At 33.7% G+C, this 16,026-nt stretch overlaps 1 protein-coding gene across 1 annotated transcript; it reads left to right on the top strand.

Annotated features, from left to right (window-relative positions):
* Positions 1 to 2,795: 2,795 nt before the first annotated feature.
* Positions 2,796 to 14,929, top strand: LOC126762071 (E3 ubiquitin-protein ligase CBL-B-B). Its single transcript, XM_050478556.1, has 7 exons — positions 2,796 to 3,700; positions 4,540 to 4,830; positions 4,899 to 5,015; positions 6,178 to 6,302; positions 6,366 to 6,487; positions 7,048 to 7,179; positions 12,225 to 14,929. The coding sequence occupies exons 1-7, from the start codon at positions 3,153 to 3,155 to the stop codon at positions 13,659 to 13,661; spliced, it is 2,772 nt and encodes a 923-aa protein (XP_050334513.1). The 5' UTR covers positions 2,796 to 3,152; the 3' UTR covers positions 13,662 to 14,929.
* The last annotated feature ends 1,097 nt before the right edge of the window (positions 14,930 to 16,026 follow it).

The raw sequence follows: 16,026 nt of genomic DNA, 5'->3' as shown, positions 1-16,026 counted from the left end.
ATTGTCTTTTTTTCACGAAATTCTGGTAACACAAACACACATTGAATTTTATTTATTTAAAATATTAAGGAGGAATCCTATTTTCGACTTTTATATTTGTTTAAATATCTACTTTCTGATGGTATGAATATAATATATAATATAGATATGGAAAAATTAACTCATTAACGAACATTTTACCTCTTGACATAATAACCAATACAGCCATATGAATAACCTAATAACGGAAACATGAAAGCCAATTGGAAAAGTAAAAAATATACACCCTACTCTTATTTTTATCCATTTCTATTTTACACACGAATGTGCAAAGGTGCCAAGTCCGTCGCTCACTTGCTTAGAGTGAAATTTTTATACACATTTTTGTCACAGAAATGTCTTATGAGTCCGAGTAATGGCAAGTATGTGATGATAGGCATAGTACGGATAACTGGTGTTAAATCACTTCACACATTCCGGCTAGAAAATCATCATGCCTGTGCGATTTTTATTGCTCATGTCATGGTGATCATGGAAAGCTTATGGTGTTGTTTTTGTCGAGCCCGCTTTCCGTAGACAAGCTGGCAAGAGATGGTTTTTGTTGTAGTTTCTAATGTTGTCGGCACTGCCACTATAGCCACTGTTAAAAGTTAGTTGTTTGAAACACTTGCATCTTGCCACGAATGGCACGCCACATACCATTTGTCGTCACTTGTCACACATAATTCAATGGAAACAGGTCAACAATGCGTTTCCATCTGGCCGCTCGCCAGGTAACAAAGCAGCACCCAAGAGTCGTTGTCCGAATCACTGACGTTGACTATGGTGGCAGCTGCATCTAGTGGCCACTACTGACATTAATTCTCCTCACTCCGTCATGCTGGCTGCTATCAGTTTTCGCCAACCATCTTACTGCTTGTGCAGATGTTTTTATTGCGGTATTTAAGCTACCACAATTGGTTTTTAGAAAATTTCAGTTTCGTTTGGCTTTTAAACTCATTTTATAGTTTTCTTGTTTGAAACTCAAGCGGAAAGATCTCTCTCTCTCTCTCTCTCTCTCGCGCATTGTGATTTGCAATAACGACTTTTCATTTGGCATAAGTATTTGCCTATAAACATGACTAAGGCTGAAATATTCGTATAGGAAAGACAATTTTTGAAAAAATTGGGATACTCTTTTCGATACGAAGTTTGTAGTCTATAGGGGTTTTGTTTGAGTACCAGTTGTCAGTCTCTGCGATTTATTTCTCGTGATCACTACTGTGCTTTTGCCAAATGCGATGGACTGTAAGCAATTTAAAGCCTAATTCATGTAATTTTGCCATGGTTTTCATTTATTTTTAATACCGTGAATCAGTCGATCCCTAGCTCCCACCACTCTCGTCACGTCCTCTGCTACAAATAAAACTTTACTGTGTGCTATATGTAGTCCTTTGTGAAGCCATAGAAAAGAAGAACTCCTATGTTTGAAGTTATAAATTAGCAAACGCCCAATAGGCAATAGCCTATCAAAATTCCACAACTAGGGAGAAGCTAGCCTTACTGAGGGCAAAGAGATCTTTAGCTCTCTTGCGATCTATCTTGGTATTTTGCGACAGCGCATGTACCGATGGAAGCCCAGCGCTGGCCAAGCTTTCGCGAAGCCCAGTAGTAGAACAGGAGAGGATACGGCAGCACCGACCCGCTCCCATTCTACCGATAGCAGTTCTAGGGTGCCTTTCCTTGCTAGCTCATCTTTCCAATTTCCTGCGATTCCTCGGGACCCATACCAGTCTTATAATAAATACACCCGATGCTGTTGATAGCGAGTTTAGACACTCCTTGATCAACCCTATGCGCACTGTTGACAAGTTCAAGGCTAGTATCGGCTGAACGGGACATCACCTATCATGTTAAAATCGTCGAAATAATTTCTCAAAGTCCTATAGACCACAGTGTATCCTTTTATTCTCTTGCCTAGGTGTCGGTCTGACTGCTAAGTGGTATTGGCAGAAAAATATGTTACATATATCGTAACGTCATGAATGAGGAATTGTTAGAAATTCCCATCCATTACAATTAGAATTTGGGTATATACTGGGGAAGTGAAATGAATATATAACCTCTCCTTACTCACTGTCCACAAAGGGCTCCCTATTATCACTAACGAGACCCTGTCTTCCGGCGGTGTATCTTTCTGCCCCATAAAGGAAGTTCTATTTGCTACGTGTCGGCGTGGAGGCTTGAAGGATTTAAGGAGTTTTGAACAAAACTATGTTTGTTTGAATCGAATATAAAATCTCTTTTGCTGTATGGCATTATGGCTCTATGCATTTTGCAGTAATAACAAACCAAAACCTCTTTTGTCGCTTCTCTATATGCGTTTATGAAGTAGTGTAGCTTGTGCGTTAATGACAATATTAGTACCTTACGAAAGTCGCACAGTATGGAGTTGATCCATTATTCTCCCATATGTTACTATAAAACGCATAGCAGAGCGACCATCAGACACATAAACAGGCGTTTCAATTTAATCACGAACTGGCTTCTTAAATCTTATACGAAATACTGTAGACTTTCTGTTGCAATAATATCCAAAATTCTTTAAACTTTATGCACTAAAATCTTATACGCGTTTCTTATATTTTCTGTAATTTTATACCTACGCGGCAACGTAGGCAAAAATTTCCCATAAGTGATAACGTACTGATTTAGTGAAATGAGCAACCCTTGTGTTTTGATGCAACTCTGAGTATGTATATTTTTGTCTCAGTCTATTTATATGAACTTTTTATAAAATGTAATGGGGAAGAGTAGCAAAGATGGATAAAACGGATATGAAGTAGTGGTAATTGTTTTTCATTGAAAATTCAGGTTCATATTCTTTGCAAAGAGCAAACGACGACGTCTATAATATTTAAAAAAGAACGTGAAAAGTAGAAAAATCGGGCAGCCAATTCCGCCCAACATTGGGAGGAAGGAGGAAAATTCATAGTGACCTTATTTGTGTAATAGTTAAATAAACGTGAAGTGAATTTTTTGAGATCAATTATATAGAAGGAAGCAGAATCGTAGTGGCAGAGGCAGCGGAAGAAGAAGAAACACCCGTCTGCAGTTATTGCAAGCAGCGTCAGCGTCGCTGCTGAGGCAGTTCAACATCCTATCCCCGACCCCGAAAAATTAGATCTGAAAAGATGGCGACCAGTCGCACCAGTCGCATACAACAAAATAAGAATATTAATTCATTCTTTTCCAAGATTCAAGGAGCCTTTTCTGAGGCATGTACACAACAGCGTCTATCGACTGATAAGAAAACGTTGGAGAAAACTTGGAAGTTAATGGATAAAGTTGTAAAGTTGTGTCAGCAACCGAAAATGAATTTAAAAAATAGTCCACCTTTTATACTGGACATATTGCCAGACACGTATCAGCGATTGCGTCTTATATACTCCAAGAATGAAGATCAAATGCATGTTTTACATGCCAATGAACACTTCAATGTGTTCATTAATAATTTGATGCGCAAATGCAAACAAGCCATTAAATTGTTTAAAGAAGGAAAGGAGAAAATGTTTGACGAGAATTCACACTATAGGAGAAATTTAACCAAACTTAGTTTAGTATTCTCTCATATGTTAAGCGAATTAAAGGCCATTTTTCCTAATGGAGTGTTTGCTGGCGATCAATTTAGAATTACGAAAGCAGACGCTGCAGAGTTTTGGAAACTTAACTTTGGCAATAGGTAAATAATAAAATTGAAATTATTTTTGGTATAATTATTCATTTTTTTTGAGTGCGGCTTGTCTTGAACTTTTTTTTTCTTGTTTTTACAACTTGAACAGACTATATTAAATTTGTCACTAAGTATCCTAGAAGGAAACGTCTGATACTATAAATAATTTATATAAATTATCAGCGCGATGAGATTGGCCGATTTAGCCATATCCATCCACCTGTGACTATAAGCGAACTTTAGCTTTGTGTGCACTGTCGATATCGGACCATTAAAGCATATAAATGCATATCAGAATAAAGTGATTGTATGTTTTTCATCTGAAGAGATTTATTCAAGCAATTTGGTACGGATTATTGTTTGTAAATGGTGCATCTCCAGAAAATTTGTCTCGATCGGATCACCATGGCATAATGTTGCCCTACAAACTGACCGATCAAAATTAAGTTCTTTTTTGGAACCTTTTGTATTTGTGAAGTGAATTATACAGTAATCGAAGTTAACGTTCTTTCTAGATTCGATATAATACTATTGGATTAAAAAACGTTGCTGACAAATATTGTTTCCGTATTATGATACTGAAACTTATGATGAAGTTTTTTAAAACACCTCCATAATTTTTTACTATCGAGTGAAAGTTTAATCAGTTTACCGTATTCCTACTTTTTATTTAAAAATTAAATAATATTCTGCAAAATGAAGTTGAGCACAAATAATTACATATGTGCATATGTACATATATAACTATTGCTGAAAAATTAATGGAATATGTAATTAATTGTCATATTTAAACTAAGTAAATATGAAATATATTTTCATAAGTTAATTAAATCTGTTAATACTTACAGTACGCTGGTTCCTTGGAAAATATTTCGTATGGAATTAAATAAAGTGCATCCAATTTCATCTGGTCTAGAGGCAATGGCGTTAAAAACAACCATAGACTTAACATGTAACGATTACATTTCAAATTTTGAATTCGATGTTTTTACACGTCTGTTTCAACCGTGGGTGACACTCTTACGTAACTGGCAAATACTAGCAGTCACACACCCCGGATATGTTGCCTTTTTAACATATGATGAAGTTAAAGCTCGCTTGCAGCGTTACATCCATAAAGCAGGAAGCTATGTTTTCAGGTATGTTTTCAATATTTAACACTTTGCTCAGCCACAATTATTTACATATACAATTAAATATATATTAGATTATCATGTACGAGGCTTGGGCAATGGGCGATCGGTTATGTGACCGCTGATGGCGAAATTTTGCAAACTATACCACAAAACAAATCTCTCTGTCAAGCGCTATTGGACGGGCACAGGTAAATAATTTGAATTACAAATGAAAAACTATTTTTCCAAACATTATCTGAAGGGGTATAATTTCACGCAAACAGATTTATGACCAAAAAATTACTCAAAGTTTCACCACCATTTGAATAAATAAACAATAATAACAGGTGTCGCAAAAATTACCTTCCGATGTGTTTTGAAAAAAGAAAAACTTTTTTAAAAAATGAAAAACTGATTCTGCTTGTGGATTATTTTTATTTGGTCTTTTAAATTTTTTTACATCAAGTCGAGAATATGATATGTAAATGGCCGCCGCCACAGTTGATTGTCATTTGAGCCCTTTATGGCATTTTCCATCACTTTGGCTAGAACTTCCGGCGATAGGTCCTCACATTCTTTACCGATATTGTCTTTAAGAGCTGCAAGTGTCTGAGGCTTTTTGACATAAACCCGCAACTTCAAAACCCCACAAAAACAAGTCTGGAGCGGTCAAATCAGGCGATCTTGTTGGCCTGGTAGCGTACCATTGTTTATTTACGTGTATTTCGCATGTGTTTACTACACAAATGTCAAAACAGAACTGACATTAGAGGTCAATCGTAAAATTTATAGCATCTTCTGATCATCTTCTGGTTTTTGCGCCACCCTCTATAAATATATTTCCTATATTTTTTCTAAGAAGTCAAAATAACATCACATAGCTACTTTAAGAGTGTAGTAATTTTCGTAGACATATATGGAATATGCTGATAGTTGTTACTGAATAAGACGACTTCTTCCACAATTGCTAGATATTCGGAAATTTTTGTTGATGAAAATGAAAACGTAAATTATTTAGATATATCCGAAATTCAACTCAATTATACAACGGGTCACGTTTCGTAATCTAAAAGATTAGAGGAATAGTATTAATGGAGAAAGGGTCCTCTTGCCACGTCTTCCAATAGAATAGAGCTGAAATAAATTGAATTTGAAAATGTTTATAGTTAAAAACTATAAATATTGTTTTTAAAATTAAAGAATTATCTACTCTCCTTGTCCCAAATGTTATCAACTAACAACTTTGAAAATTACTCATCATTTGAAAATTATTACATCATTAATTTGTACGTTGAAATCTGATTAAAAAAAAATCATAAAACAGGTATAAAAAGACATAACTTTAATAGTAACAAATAACATTATTTACAGGGAGGGCTTTTACTTGTATCCTGATGGTCAAGCCTGCAATCCTGACTTATCCTCAGCTGTGCAGAGTCCTACGGAGGATCACATTACAGTTACCCAAGAACAATATGAACTATACTGTGAAATGGGTATGTGGACAGAAAAACCAATAAAAAAATAGTAATAACTATATCTTTTCTAATATACTATAGGTAGCACATTTCAACTGTGTAAAATTTGCGCTGAAAATGATAAGGATATACGCATTGAGCCATGCGGACATCTTTTGTGCACACCCTGCCTCACATCTTGGCAAGTCGATTCAGAAGGACAGGTAAGCAACTTTTTATTAATTCCATAAAATTTTCAAAGACAGCATGTAAACAGAACGAACTAGCCTACAGTTTTTTGCACTCGCGTCAGAAATAAAATTAACACTTGGCAAAGTACTCTCTACTCAAATCAGCTTTGTCCCAAAATAGTGATAGTCTATACTACTAGATTTATTCGCAAGCTTTCTTCTTAAGAATTAAGAGAAGATTTTTAATTATATTTCAACAGCATTGGGGGCATTTTTAACATATGTATATAGATTAAGCTTATTACAGAGCCGATAGAATGTACGTCATACTTCAGAATCGGTCTAATAACTAAGTCATGCATATAAAATTTAATTAAAACAAAAAAAAAGGGATAATTACCCTTCAAAAATAAAGAAGTTTCTATAGAAGAACTTGATTTTGATAAAAAAAATTCCTGTTCAATATATGACATTATTCGCCGAAAAGAAAAACTACGTAAAAAATTAATTACCTACTTCGGACGGCATTTATATAATTTTATGAAAAATTTTATAAAATCTGAAACATAATGTACAATTTTACTGTGTTGCAGGGCTGTCCATTTTGCAGAGCCGAAATTAAAGGCACTGAACAAATTGTGGTTGACGCTTTTGATCCGCGTAAGCAGCATAATCGGAACTCGACAAATGGCCGCCATCAGAACACCGACGACGACGATACAGAGGTATAAATAATAAGTAGGATATTTTAGACTTTTTTAGAAGCGCTGCGCTTTGCAAATAACCCAATAAAATCGTAAAACAAAAGCCAAGCATAATATTAAGCAATCAATCAATACCCAAATTATATACCACTGCCAAACACTTGTACGCTGTAAGCGAGTTACGCTTTGGTGATTTCTTCCACACACTAATTCCGGCTTTCCATGTCATTCGCACGGCAGTAGTCCCCAGTTATGGCACATTAATGATAGTATATTGTTCAAGAAATATATTTTATTTCTATAATTTTTCGTTTTGTGTTTCGTTGGTAATAACTATTATTATTAACAAGTTATGAATGTGATCGAAAAAATAAAAATGTATTTTCCGAAGATTTAAAATTAGAAAATGGTAAAAAAAATGCTTGTTGAACTAATGTTCTTGAAATACTAGTAATGTTGATTGGTTGTTTAGTATTCTTGTTAATAGCTGCCCTGAGTGGGAGCATAGTTTTGATTGATGCTATGAAATACGCAGACGTTTTCATAAACCCTTCTGTAAATAGTTACTGTATTATCTATTTATTATGCATATTTATAATGTAGGCCTATTGCCTACAAAACTTCCCATATTATATTTATTATTGTTTCGATAGTACATTAATTATGTTTACATTTTAATTTTACTTTTAATATATAATTTTTATTTACATATAATCATTTTTATTTATACATACATACATATGTGGCTAGTTCATTCACATACATTCATAATCCAGCTGGATTATATAAAAACGCAACCAACAACAAAAAAGTAATATTTGAAACAACAGTTGTGGTTTAAAGGTGTAATTTTGTTAAGTACAGCTTACAGTTTTATACTTTTCTACGTCTCGATAAGAAAATTATGAAATATATGAATATAATTCCCAAAGCCTTCCAAAATTCCGTTTCTCGAATATTTGAGCATCGATATTTAGCAGTGTTATGAACAGCAAAGATGCAATGATTTCTTACGCCAGTGTACGTAGGTGTGTTTTGTATCAATACAATTTCAATACCGAATCGATACTTGGACCACCACTTTTATAACACATTGTATGGACACTTTGCATCTTTGTTGAAGTTTTGGAAATATATTTATGAATTGCACCTCTAATATTTAGAGCTAATAATACCTTAAGTAGACCAACTACAGGCGGATTTGTTCGGGAACATGTTCATATATTTGTCCACCAACTAGTTCCAACATGGCTTGCGAACAACATTTGTAGAAAATTATCAGCAAATAAACATGCCGGCGGATAATTCTTCTTTGATGACTATACATATTTATTTAGAAAAAAAATCACTCATAACTTCCAGCAGAAATTGCTTAGACATCTTGACAAATGTGTACGCTAAAAAAATGTTTCACAAATAGTGTCGTGTGAACATTGCCATTCACTGTAAATCGTGTTCGCACGAGCACAGCCAAGATAGAAACGCTGCTATCTTTCGCGAACAAAATGTCGAACACGAAATGTGGACACGAACACTACGTTCGAAAATTTCGTCGAAACGAATACAATCGTCGAACGAATTCGTCTGTGAATGGCCTTTTTTACATGAAGAAGTCATAAAGATCAGCAAATAATTTGTAATTTTGAAGTTTTTTTAAATCAAATTTGATAAAAAAAAGTATAAATACAGCATTTCAGCACTTACAATGCAAAATTCGTCTTGAGTTTGTTTACTTAATTATTTATACCTTGCATAATTGTCTCAAATTATAAAAACACAGCTGTTGCTCACTATAAAAAACTATATTGTTTTACATTATAACAAAACAGAAAATCGTGTAATTTGCTTTGTATTTAGTTTTATGTATGTAGTTGTATTTTTTTACGAAAAAAACTCCAAAGATAAATAAGTAGTAATAAATTTACGTTACACAATAAATTAGAATCGGACAAATATTGTATACAAATCTGCATTCATATAAACTTTTGAACATAGGAACCGTAAATATGTTATGTAAATACTTATTCCACGCAAAGTTGCATGAAAGGTTGCTTCCTTCCTGCTTATTATTCATTTACCATTTTTTGCAATGACATATTTTATTTTATTTATTATAACTTTATGTCTAATGTCTCTTTACCTGTAAATTGTTTACAATATTGTTGTTTTATATACTTGTTGCATAATATGGAACATTGCTGCCTTTGATCAACTATGTTTATAAAAAAATCTATGATTTTTGCACTCATTTTAACTAAAGTTATCAGTTCTAATAGACATTGTTTAGAAAATCTATTATTTCATTTGGAATAGTAGAACTGATATTCATGCACAAGTATATATGTATATGTTTATATACATATTTTTATTTGCATGAATATCGCGTATCTACATATTCATATATGCTTTTGGCAGTATTAAGCAAATAAACAACCCAGCAAACACAAAATATAGTTATCCACTGGTGAGCTATTAGATAACTAGTATCTTTTTAAACACACTAATTTGGTATAAACACTTGAGAAACATCTAAAAACCGGTCCAATTTGAGTTTTCCAATCGGATTCTAATATAACCCTCTACTGCGATTCTAATTTCTATGCATACATTTTATCCAGATCCAATTAAAATCAGTTACCAATATTGTTGTTTTTTTCTTTTTTTTACTGTTCCTTTCAATTATACATAATATGGTTTGAAAACTACAGTTATCTAATATAATAATCAAAAACCTATAGCGTTTGACACTGTGTTTGCTGGGCGTGCACAACTTGGTGGATATTTGGTGAATGCTGTTATACAAGCATTATAACATTAAAAAAACTAATAAGACTGTTAATTCATTTTATATATATTTATTTTTATGATGAATAAAAGTTGTCATAGAATAGGTTAGAGTGGATCGCAGTCAAGTACAATAGTAAAATTCTTTTCGCATGCGAAAATGTTTAGATAATTAAGAATAATGAAATTTACTACGCAAATAGCAATACAATATGTCTAAAAAGTCATTTAACCAAAATAAAATAAATTAATTTTCCCACTTCATTTGTGAAAAAGCAGATAGTTTTTATGTTTTTAGTTCCTTTTTTATTGATATATGCGTTTCCACTCTAATTGAATGATATGTGGTAATATTAAGGGTGTTAAGAAATATTAATACACAATTTTATATATATATATACATCAGGTACGCTCCACGGAGTTTAGGTCCCAGTTTTGATATTATGGAGCTAACGTTTCTAATGTTAAAAACAACACAAATTAATTTTTCTTCCACTAGTGATTTTATGAAGTATTTTTTTATGTCTGACAACCTTTGTCGTGTTTTTCGTGGTGTGTTTTTGAATGCCATCGCCAACCAGTGTTGCACTAATACAAAATAAACTTAACTTATATATTTAACTTAAAATAAATGTCTTTCAATATGTACATACATGTAATTCATTTAATTTATTTTGCTTATTTTGCACAAATTAAAATTTGGCGATGTCTGTGCATAAATGTAAATTCATTCAAATCTTCAGATATTAATTAAATATATACATATAATTACCATGTTTTCTTGCTTGAACCATATTTCAAAGTTTCGCAAAAAGCTTTCAGCTGTGGAGGCAGTGCCAGTGGGTGTATGTACATATGTATATGTGTATAAATTTTTCTAATTGTGTTAATTTGCCTAAACCAAAGGCTAACTAATTACTACATATTACATTTGTTGTAAAATATTTGTATTTTTATGACTTTTGAACTTTTAATTGCAATAATTTGCACATAATCGATCAAAAAATAATTAGTAATTTTTATTTACTTAAGTAAGGCTAAAATTTCCTTATATACGACAACTAAATATATTTATATAGAGAAAAGTGCAGTAATTGTATATTTTGTCGAAGTAAAAAAATAATAAAGGCAAATTTATTAGAATTATTTTATTTAACTGTATTGAAGCGATAATAATTATTTTTTAAGGACTTTGTTCTAGTAAAACGTACACAAAATATAATGCGAATAAATTTAAATGACGTTCAAAGTTTTTTCAACCTTTTGTTTTTGTCGTGATTTTCGCTTGGTTTTCTGCATGTTTATATGTATTGGTTTAGATATTTTAGAGTTTTTGTACAATAAATGTCAGTAAAACCCGTGTTTTTTACATATGTTATTATCTGTTATTGTTTACTCTCCTATTTAATTTTTTAATCGTCTTTTCCAATAAAATAATAGTGAAAAGTCAGACCGCCAGGTATTTAATCCAATGGTATACCTAAAGTTTTCAAAAAGCAATAATAATAACTTCGAACAATAAAGAAACGATTCGCCTTGGCAACAAATTTATTGTCGATAAAATCTATAAAAATATAGCATAGGTAAATTTCTTACTAGTGTCAAGCGTTTCCCATTTTTTTTTATTAACTAGACGAGTTGAGTTTTAACCTATTTTCTCTTTCCCAAACTCAAAAATGCAAACAGGTGTTTTCTATATTGCAGAAAAATCTTTAAAATGTTTTTAATAATTGCAGTAGTTTTCATTTTTGTAAGTAATCATAAATACTGCTCAACACTTCAATATATGTACCTCAATAAAACAGCAAACATCAAGATAACGCTCAACTAAATTGATCCAAACATTTCTTATACTTAGAAATATTTGCCGCCGCCTTCTAGTTCAGCATGCCGGGCTCCATAAATACGGAAATATTTATGTAATATACTATCTGTGTTATTGTGGCATGCTGCTTAGTTTTTCGGTTTATTTACTGTTACATTTTTAAAATAGGATTTCGTTAATTTTTGAAATTCTGTCGCTTGCTCGTGCCTTGCTAATTCTATTCTTGTTTAATCGTTGATTACTTATGTTATATTTGTTAAATTTCAACCATATTCCCCAGCATGCGACGCAACGCCTACCCTTAAACTCCAAAGTCAAAATCATTATAAAGCGCGGTTACGCAAAAAACACAACTTAAATATTGAATATTTTGAATGCATCACCCAATTTTTTCTCTCCCCAATTTGATTACCTCTCTTCGTTGGTGTCTGTCCACTTTTTTCGTAATACATCATAGGATGGCGCTGATTTCAACATTGCCACCTCATCGCTTCATGCATTAAGCAACAGTATGACCACAACCACACCTGCCACGGACAAGCAGAGCCCGCATACGTCTCCACGTTTCGCTCGCCGAAGCACTACTCCTAGCTTACTTGCAGTACAGAACGACTTATATGCAGGCCACATACCGAATCTTACATTGGTGAGCTCTGGCGGCAGCAACTACATCGTGGCTGCTAACGCATCGGCTATAGCTAACGCAGTACTTTCACCACAGCCCACGCCCACTGCACCGCCTATACATGCCGCCAATGGCGGAAGTAGTAGTACAAATGTAGCGAGTGCTGCGCAAAAATCGACACATCGGATGAGCGCGCCTCTTATGGGAGCTACCTCAGCCTCGAACGGCAGTAATCCCAACAGTAATTATGTGACGAGAATGGCGACCAGCAAATCCGAACATAACGACAATTCCTCGTATGCCATACTACAAGGCCTACAAGATCCTTTGCAAGCAAATACACAACAGCAGCACACAGCTACACCACGTCATGTTGCCCCTCCGTTGCCGCCGCGAAAGGCATCGCCTGGTGTTGAGAATAGTGCCACAACAATTATAGCTACAAGTTGTACTGTAACTCCAGTTATAGCTAAATCATGTGAGACAGCAACCGTGAAACATAAAGGGCAAACTGCAATGGGTGGAGGAACTCCTTCAGATAGCTTAGCGACGAATACAGAAGGAGCTGCTGCGCCACCGCAAACAACAGCTCCACCGATACCTCCACATGGCAACTTGATGTTGGTAGACAGTATTGTTGAAGATTTGCGAGCACAACAGATCAGCGTGACCACATCGACGACTTCCACTCCTCATTCACTGACAACACAGTCAACAGCGGGTTCTGGACCTGCTTCTACGCCTACACGCTCAATACTCGACGATGACATAGTCGGACCGGCCGAAACGATTATGGGTGTAATTGACACTCGGCCCTTGGAAGCACGATTGGCAGTATCAGCTCGCATTTTGGAACCAACAACCGTAAAGCTGCCACCAGTAACTGCTATTAACCCCATGGCGTGCACTCCGCATTACACACAAATATGCAATGCGACTTCATCAACACAACCACTGGCAATGGCATCTGCCGCAACCACGGGAGGCTCAGTAGTAACTGCGTCAACGGTGGCATCGCAGCGAAGTCAGCAGCAAGCCACGCAATCACTACAGCAACTACAACAACAGCCGCTTCTATACGAGAATGTAGCGATCAATCAAAAAGACTGCAATGTACCATATGAAAATATCAATCTTGAATACATTGCACGGCTTGTGAAGGAGGGCTATACCAAAGAAAACGCTATTACAGCGCTGGGCATTTCTCGCAACAATATTGAGATGGCATGCGACATTTTGCGCGAGTTCGTGTCGAAGAGTACTGTTTGAGATGAGCGGCCGGCAAGTATGATACCTGAGATATTATCAAATCTAGTAAGCATTGAATGCAATATTACATACATAGTTACATATATCAGGTTAGTCTAAAGAAAAATTTCATGTTTGCCCTTTCGAGAAGCGTTTGGCATTTTAAATTCGACATAAGTAAAAGTAAAAACTGAATTCCAACTTCTGAAAAGTCTTACATCAAATAGTAATGCATACATTTTTATTTAAACCTCGATTTAAGTAAATTGTTTGAAATAGTTTATACGAGTATAAGAAATAAATTGAATTCCCCTTGAAAAGGACATATTTTAAATATAAAAATACTGAAAAATTTGTATGCCTATTGATTTAAATTTAAAGGAATATGTATAATTTTACCGTATATCCGAGATCGTATACTCACATACATACACATACATACATATGTATGATCTGCAGCTTATATTCATAAATACAAAGGCAGTAATTAGCACGTAGTGGCAGAATGAACAAATAATCAATCCTTATTACTCAAAATGTAAGAAAAAGATCGAAAAGGTAGCAGCAAGCTTCAATTTATCTACAATTGACTTGAAGCTTAAATCAGTACTATAAACAATCCATAACGATTTTAGTGTTAAGATTCTTATTAATATAGCATACATATATGAACTCGAACCAGTATACACACACTTATATACATATACATATTTATTGCAATAATATTTACAGGAACAACTCAACTATGACATTATGTACTCTAAAAACTGCTTATATACATAAAGTAAATACGAAAACAAATTTTCTATAGATACTCCAATATCAACAACGAAAACAGCAGAAACCAATTACCAACTCCCAATTTTTTTTCTAACAATTAGGGGTGTCCTTAATTAACTATACTATCACGGGAGAAACTTTATAAATAAGTGTGTTTTAACATATTTCAATTCGAATTCATTGAAAAAGCGCAATGCTTAGGAATGTTGAACAAATTTCCCATTTTGCTTTCATATTTGGTTGGAGATTTTGTAGTTTATTATTGCAAAGCCAATTTTACTGAAACAAAACAGCAATACTATTGCAAAATGTTGCGTAGTATAAAAATGTACAGGACAGAGCCATTTTTTAAGTTCATTGAATCGGAAAAATATTAACGAAATGGTGCGTAAATAGTATTGCCAGTAGAAAATATTGAAATGCCAAACTGCAAACAAGAATTTTGTGTCATTGTGTCACTCTTCTTAGCAAACTCGAACGTTAGTGAAAGATTTGAGAATAACACAAAATCGTAAAATGATAATTCAAATAAAATCCACAAACAAATTGGGACCTAATCCTCCAATCTAGTAACATGGTGGTTAATTTATAAAAGCTATTCGGACCAAATCAAAATTACAACTTACTTGTTACACATTAAAGTATATTTGTAGTATTTCATTTATCTAACCAGTCACCAAATTGGAGAGTTGCTATAGTAATTCTGTTAGCCTGTGTATGTTGGGTTTACCATACAAAGAGAGAGATCAGAAAAGTAGATGGAACAACTTACTATATTTGAGAAAGTATTTTTTTTTTCAAAATTCAAGATCTCTTCACTTCATTATTTTTTAAATTACAATGTAATATCGTAAAAAGTATTATGAAAGAAAACTTGATAGGATTAATTTCTCCGTATGAACGTATGAAAATTATTATGGAAGAAATAATATGGGTAACATTTGGTTTTGGCAATATGCTTCTCATTTCACTGGTTCTAGCTATCCCGTATGGAATTAGTTTCCACATTCACTATTGTGGATAACTGTACAGGAAAACTGCCTCATATTTTATTTGTATAAATTGTGTAATTTGTGCACCAAATTATTAATTTTTAATCCATAATATTGCGATTTTTATTTCTAAAATCAGAATTGAAATATAAATCGTTTGATTGTGTAAATTTCCCGGCCAGTGCTGTAGAGTATTATGGATGAACTGTTAATTTTTGAGAAATTTGAAATGCCATCAATATATTATGCTCAGTTGAACTGATTATATTGCTTTGATCGAAGCTGAGAGAAGACTAGTCAGTTTTTACAAAAATTGTCGAAAAGAAGGTTTGCTGAAAATGTTCCACTAACCACCATATTGCATCTTATAACTGAACCAAATCTGTAAGTTCTTTTGCCATATATCATTCCATGGTTACATAGTGGACATTGCCAACAGATGCTTTTTCAATGAATGTATGTACATGCATATATTTACGTCATTCGAACCTTTCATAGTCCGCAGAAGATATAATGCAAATTCTCCATGCCGAAGAAGCAAGCAATATTGTATTTTATTTATTTGTTGTAAACCGGAACGGATCCGTATTTTTTATCCGGTCAAGGACTGTGAA

This window comes from Bactrocera neohumeralis, chromosome 6 (genome assembly GCF_024586455.1).
Source record: "Bactrocera neohumeralis isolate Rockhampton chromosome 6, APGP_CSIRO_Bneo_wtdbg2-racon-allhic-juicebox.fasta_v2, whole genome shotgun sequence".
Lineage (NCBI taxonomy): Eukaryota > Metazoa > Arthropoda > Insecta > Diptera > Tephritidae > Bactrocera > Bactrocera neohumeralis.
Note: the sequence above shows the minus strand (reverse complement) of the source record. Positions and strands in the feature narration are given on the sequence as shown.